Raw genomic sequence first — 7,500 nt, 5'->3', positions numbered from 1 at the left:
ACACACACAGTTACACACACACACACACACACACACACACACACACACACACACACACACACACACACACACACACACACACACACACACACAGTTACACACACACACACACACACACACACACACACACACACACACACACACACAACACACACACACAGAGACAGAGAGACACACAGAGACACACACACAGACAAACACACACAGAGACAAACACACACACACTAAAAGGACCCACCAGACTCAGTACTTTTAGCGTGTATAGAGCCAGCGTGTTTCCACATGTATGTTGACATGTGTACAAGGTACTTGAGTAGTATTTCCATGTTCTGCTACTTTGTATTTCTACTCCACTACATCTCAGAGGGAAATCTTGTACTTTTTACTCCATTACTTTCATCTAACAGCTGGAAAATGATGTATTTCTTTAAAAAAATGTGATTCATTTTGATTAGATTTTAAGTGAAAGATTTCCCAAAATACACAGACACACACACACAGACACACACACACACACACACACACACACACACACACACACACACACACAGACACACAGACACACACACAGACACACAGACACACACAGAGACAAACACACACACACACAGACACACACACACACACACACACACACACACACACACACACACAGACACACACACACACACACACACACAGAGACAAACACACACACACACACACACACACACAGGATCATGGCTGTCTCCTGTGTCAGTCGAGCAGCGTGCCTTGCTCCTGGGCTCGGGTCAGGCTGTCTTTGCGGAGCAGGTGGTGCACGCCCATCCTCTTCGGGCTCTTCTGTGGACGCAGCGGGGGGGCGACGGCGCCGAGGGCGGGGTCAAGGTCGAGGAGGCGTGGCGAGATGACGGGCAGCTCGTGAGGGAGGACATCTCTCTCCTCCGCCGAGCTCTCTTCTTCCTCCTCCTCCTCCTCTTCCTCTTCTCCTTCCTCCTGGGTCCCGCGGGCGCCACCGGGGCTTGCCGTGGCGTCCTCTAGGCTCATCAGCAGCTTCTCCGTGTTGTTGCGGCGGCCGCGGTGCCCGTGCAGCTCGGTGTCCGTGTCCGTGTCGAGGCTCGAGCAGCGGCTCGCCGTCCAGCTGCGCGCCGACGAGCCGTCCTCGCCGTCAGAGTACGCCGCACGCTGGCGGTCGGATGACGAGCAGGAAGCCCCGCCCCCTGGCGTCGCACGCCTCCTCTGCAGCTCTGCAGCCGTCTGGCTGCCGAACGCCGTGCGGTGCAGCGCCGAGCCGTCGCACGCCGGAGCCATCTTCTCCACAAACATCCGCTGCCAGTTGGCGAGCAGATCCTCCTCCGAGCTCGCCGCCTGCAATCACAACACGCTCACACTTTACCCAAAACCTCCACACGTTGTTTCAGCGTCACGTTGTGACAGATCAACCAAATCTCACGGTGTCTAGTCTCTCCAAGCTAACGCTAACGCTAACACGGTGACATATGAAGGCATCAGCTGTTGGTGTCTAACAGGAAGTTACTGGAAACTAACACTGGCATTGACTTCATAGAGTAATCATTGTGTGTGTGTGTGTGTGTGTGTGTGTGTGTGTGTGTGTCTGTATGTGTGTGTGTGTCTGTGCATGTAAGTGTGTGCATGTATGTGTGTGTGTGTGTGTGTGTCTGCATGTCTGTGTGTGTGTGTGTGTGTGTGTGTGTGTGTGTGTGTGTGTGTGTGTGTGTGTGTGTGTGTGTGTGTGTGTGTGTGTGTGTGTGTGTGTGTGTGTGTGTGTGTGTGTGTGTGTGTGTGTGTGTGTGTGTGTGTGTGTGTGTGTGTGTGCATGTATGTGTGTGTATGTGTGTGTGTGTGTGTTACCTGTGGCGGGCTGCTGAATGGGCTCGACTGGTTGGACAGCGGCTCGCTGGCTGCGTCCCGCTGTGACTGTGGCGTGCGCTGGTGGCCCCCCCCAGAGGAAGAGGAGGGGGCGGGGCTAGCGGGGGCTGGGTCGTCGCTCTGCACCAGGCTCAGGGAGATGGCCTGCCGCGTGGCGTACGTGCAGTTGGGCAGCGGCGAGTTCTTGGGGATCTTGACTTTGTCGTCCGAGGAGAACTCGATGACCTTGCGGCCCGGGTAGAGAGGGTGGGGGGGGGGGGGGGCCGGGTACGGGTTCAGCTTCTCGAAGGACGGAGCAGCGGCTGACTCCTCGCCGCCCGACTGCCCGTCCAGTACAGCTGCAACAAATCCACACGTTAATCCACACGTTACTCCACACGTTAATCCACACATCACTCCACACGTTACTCCACACGTCACTACACGTTACTACACACGTTACGCTACACGTCACTCCACACGTTACTCCACACACGTTACTCCACACGTCACTACACACGTTACTCCACACGTTACTCCACACGTCACTACACACGTCACTACACACGTTACTACACACGTCACTACACACGTCACTACACACGTTACTACACACGTCACTCCACACGTTACTACACACATCACTCCACACGTTACTCCACACATCACTACACGTTACTCCACACATCACTCCACACGTTACTCCACACGTTACTACACACGTTACTACACACGTCACTACACACGTCACTACACACGTCACTACACACGTTACTACACACGTCACTACACACGTTACTACACACGTCACTCCACGTCTTATTTGTATATTTGTATATTATGTTGATATGTGCCTATATGTGTATTGTTGTCTCTATTGTACAGTATGTGTCTATATTACTATTTGTCTATGTTTACATGTCTATTTGTTGAATGTATAGAGTGTTAAAACCTACAGGAGTCTAATTCCTCGTGTATGTAAGGATACCTGGCCAATACATCTGATTCTGATGTTAAGTCTTCTGTGATTTGATAAGAGTAAAGCCATAGTATATATATTATATAGTATATATACAGTACGTGTTCCTATCCTACCGTCCAGACTGCTCTGACTGCGGCAGGATCCGTTCTGCTGAGCCGCCTCCCGCCCGCCGTTCTGGCGTCCACGCAGCTCGGCGCCCGTCATGTCCACGTGCACGAAGACGTCCTCAGCGACGGGCCGGCTACAGCTGCTGGACTGGGCCGAGTTCAGCAGCAGCGGTTCTGGTTTCTCCAGGACGCGGGCTATCACCGAGGTCGGGACCACGTCGGCCGGCGTCAGGCTCAGCGTGTCTGGGTCCTGACCTCCGGGGGCGGGGCCTCCACGCTCAGGCAGGCTGCTCTTCATGTGCTTATTCAGCATGTCCTGCAGCTCGGAGGGAAGCTACACACACACACACACAGAGAGAGAGAGAGAGAGACACACACACACACACACACACAGAGAGAGAGAGACACACACACACACACAGAGAGAGAGAGACACACACACACAGAGAGAGAGAGAGAGAGACACACACACGCACACACACACACACACACACACAGAGAGAGAGAGACACACACACACACACACACACACACACACAGAGAGAGAGAGAGACACACACACACACACAGAGAGAGAGAGACACACACACACACACAGAGAGAGAGAGACAGAGACAGAGAGAGAGAGAGAGACAGAGAGAGAGAGAGACAGAGAGAGAGAGAGAGAGAGAGAGAGAGAGAGAGAGAGAGACACACACACACACACACACACACACACACAGCGCTGAGTGTTTCCAGGAATCAGCTGAGTCTCTATAAACTTTAATGGAACATTAATAACAGATCAATGAACGGCCTCGTTACTGAGTTCATATGATATTATCATCTGTCATCAGTCTGGCCTCTCACAGACAGGAAGCCACGCCCCCTGGAGCCCCGCCCCCTGGTAGACATCTCATCCGTTAATCTGTGCAGCTTTAACTACGATCAAATAAATATTACCGTATTTTCCGCACTATAGGGCGCACCGGACTATAAGGCGCATTAAGCAAAACACTGCAGGATCGGGACGTAGCCTAGCAACAGAATGTCAACAAATGATGTCGAAAGGAAACTCAAAGAAGGTATTTACAGCACAAAAAAAAAGCACGGCAAGTTTGACATTTGGAAAAAGTTCTGAAATGTCAGGAAAACTAAACAAACAACCCCATGAATCTCTGCATTAATAGCCTGTAAAATGAGTGTTTTCCGCTGCGAGACGGGAGAAGCCACAAAATCAATGCATTTCTATTATTGTGCGGGCATAAAAACTTTCGCTGGTGCTGGACACACATGTTGCGGGCGGCAGAGTAACACACACGTTGCGGGTGCGGGCGGCAGAGTAACACACACGTTGCGGGCGGCAGTGTAACACACACGTTGCGGGTGGCAGAGTAACACACACGTTGCGGGTGGCAGAGTAACACACACGTTGCGGGTGGCAGAGTAACACACACGTTGCGGGTGGCAGAGTAACACACACGCTGGGGTGGCGAGTCATGCGGGCGGCAGAGTAACACACACGTTGCGGGTGCGGGCGGCAGAGTAACACACACGTTGCGGGTGGCAGAGTAACACACACGTTGCGGGTGGCAGAGTAACACATGTTGCGGGTGCGGGCGGCAGAGTAACACACACGTTGCGGGTGGCAGAGTAACACACACGTTGCGGGCGGCAGTGTAACACACACGTTGCGGGCGGCAGAGTAACACACACGTTGCGGGCGGCAGAGTAACACACACGTTGCGGGCGGCAGAGTAACACACACGTTGCGGGTGCGGGCGGCAGAGTAACACACACGCTGTGGTGCGGGCAGCAGAGTAACACACACGTTGCGGGTGGCAGAGTAACACACGCGTTGCGGGTGGCAGAGTAACACACACGTTGCGGGTGGCAGAGTAACACACGTTGCGCGGTGCGGGCGGCAGAGTAACACACACGCTAGGGTGGCAGAGTAACACACACGTTGCGGGTGGCAGAGTAACACACACGTTGCGGGTGGCAGAGTAACACATGTTGCGGGTGGCAGAGTAACACACATGTTGCGGGTGCGGGCGGCAGAGTAACACACACGTTGCGGGTGGCAGAGTAACACACACGTTGCGGGTGCGGGCGGCAGAGTAACACACACGTTGCGGGTGGCAGAGTAACACACACGTTGCGGGTGGCAGAGTAACACACACGTTGCGGGTGGCAGAGTAACACACACGTTGCGGGTGGCAGAGTAACACACACGTTGCGGGTGGCAGAGTAACACACACGTTGCGGGTGGCAGAGTAACACACACGTTGCGGGTGGCAGAGTAACACATGTTGCGGGTGGCAGAGTAACACACATGTTGCGGGTGGCAGAGTAACACACACGTTGCGGGTGGCAGAGTAACACACACGTTGCGGGTGCGGGCGGCAGAGTAACACACACGTTGCGGGCGGCAGAGTAACACACACGTTGCGGGTGGCAGAGTAACACACACGTTGCGGGCGGCAGAGTAACACACACGTTGCGGGTGCGGGCGGCAGAGTAACACACACGTTGCGGGTGCGGGCGGCAGAGTAACACACACGTTGCGGGTGCGGGCGGCAGAGTAACACGTTGCGGGTGCGGGCGGCAGAGTAACACGTTGCGGGTGGCAGAGTAACACACACGTTGCGGGTGGCAGAGTAACACACACGTTGCGGGTGCGGGTGGCAGAGTAACACGTTGCGGGTGGCAGAGTAACACACACGTTGCGGGTGGCAGAGTAACACACACGTTGCGGGTGGCAGAGTAACACACACGTTGCGGGTGGCAGAGTAACACACACGTTGCGGGTGGCAGAGTAACACACACGTTGCGGGTGCGGGCGGCAGAGTAACACGTTGCGGGCGGCAGAGTAACACACACGTTGCGGGTGCGGGCGGCAGTGTAACACACACGTTGCGGGCGGCAGAGTAACACACATGTTGCGGGCGGCAGAGTAACACACACGTTGCAGGTGGCAGAGTAACACACACGTTGCGGGTGGCAGAGTAACACACACGTTGCGGGTGCGGGCGGCAGAGTAACACACAAAATCGCTCCGAGGTCAGTAAGCACAACCAGAATGAATCCATATATAAAACGCTCCGGATTATAAGGCGTCATTTTTTGAGAAGATTAAAGACTTTTAAGTGGCCCTATAGTGCGGAAAATATGGTAATAATAAATATCAAAGTGTTGGAGTAACTTACGTCAGCGAACTTGTGGTTCCTGAAGTGGGACTTGTTGCATTTGAGCAGCTGGACGGCGAGGTTACAGTCCTGTCGATAACGCTCCTGAACACACACACACACACACACACACACACACAAACACCAGAGAGACTGTCAGCCAATCACAGCGCAGGACTGACACACACAAACACGAGAAAGACTGTCAGCCAATCACAGCGTAGGACTGACACACAAACACAGATTACACCGGTATGCATCGTGTATGAGAAAATTAATTATAGTTTTTAGTTTATTCTTAAAATCGGCCACCGTCTGACGCAGGACGGCTGGCACACACGGTTACCACGGTAACCACACTGCCTGGAAACGAGAAAGATTTCAGCTGCTGCTGCAGAATTCAGCTTATTATCAGTGATTTAATTACTTATTTATGTTCTTCATAAACACACCGACAGCATGACACCAGAATAACTCTGGAGATTTCATCCTGGACCCTATTTTTGGGTCCAAGTGACTGATTGGGAACAACCCACCAGACTCCATGTAAATAATCAGGACTTTTATCAGCGTAAAACACACTTCATTCAAAGTGGACAGAAACTAAATAAAACTATCAAAAGCCGTCTTGGTTCATCTTTCCACTGTTCCAACAATCACCACTCTGGTTTGGTTGAAATAAACCCTTAATTCACCCATTTACATGTGGAGATATGCTGGCTCTATACACGCTAAAAGTCCTGATTATTTACATGGAGTCTGGTGGAGATATGCTGGCTCTATACACGCTGAAAGTCCTGATTATTTACATGGAGTCTGGTGGAGATATGCTGGCTCTATACACGCTGAAAGTCCTGATTATTTACATGGAGTCTGGTGGAGATATGCTGGCTCTATACACGCTAAAAGTCCTGATTATTTACATGGAGTCTGGTGGGTTTGGTGATGGGGATTTCGGGGCTGTTTCATGTTAAACTAAAAGGATCTTCCTCTTTAACTAAAAGGTCTATCTCTGTAGGGATCCATCCCATAATGTTGTCAGACTCTTAGAATAATAATCTGAGTCTGTCAGCAACAACAGACCTTTTAGTGGACGCTGACTGACGTTTTTGTCGCTTTGTTTGTTGCGTTCTTGACTTTGTTGAGGTATATTTTATAAAGATTACAAATCCAAAATGAGTGATAATACTGGACCAATTCCACAGTTCCCGTTTAACTTGATAAGTAAAAGATTAAAAGACGATATTTGTGTCTGACTCACGTTGAGTTCCTCCAGGCGGTCGACCGTGTTCTTGGCGTCCAGCAGTTTGTTGGTGAGCTCTACGATCTCCTGGTCCATCGTCTTCTTGTCCCTCTCCACCTTCCGTAGCTGTGGGAGGAGTTACACCGTTAAATC

The 7,500-nt window shown here is 52.0% G+C and overlaps 1 protein-coding gene across 3 annotated transcripts in view; it reads right to left on the bottom strand.

The window, feature by feature from the left end:
* Positions 1 to 605: 605 nt before the first annotated feature.
* Positions 606 to 7,500, bottom strand: part of tjap1 (tight junction associated protein 1 (peripheral)) — a 17,596-nt gene continuing 10,701 nt past the window's right edge. For 2 of the 3 annotated variants that reach the window (XM_078242685.1, XM_078242684.1), the window contains exons 6-10: positions 7,366 to 7,473; positions 6,126 to 6,209; positions 2,944 to 3,271; positions 1,852 to 2,207; positions 610 to 1,347 (exon numbers count right to left, since the gene is read on the bottom strand). In XM_078242685.1, the coding sequence (XP_078098811.1) occupies positions 736 to 1,347; positions 1,852 to 2,207; positions 2,944 to 3,271; positions 6,126 to 6,209; positions 7,366 to 7,473 (1,488 nt within the window). In that variant the 3' untranslated portion in view covers positions 610 to 735. Of the gene's footprint in view, positions 1,348 to 1,851; positions 2,208 to 2,943; positions 3,272 to 6,125; positions 6,210 to 7,365; positions 7,474 to 7,500 lie in introns of all 3 variants that reach the window. The other variant, XM_078242683.1, reaches the window with a different exon arrangement.

The sequence above is a fragment of the Sander vitreus genome, chromosome 23 (assembly GCF_031162955.1).
Source record: "Sander vitreus isolate 19-12246 chromosome 23, sanVit1, whole genome shotgun sequence".
NCBI classification, from domain to species: Eukaryota; Metazoa; Chordata; class Actinopteri; order Perciformes; family Percidae; genus Sander; species Sander vitreus.
The sequence above is the reverse complement of the archived record's forward strand: the minus strand, read 5'-3'. Positions and strand labels throughout refer to the sequence as shown.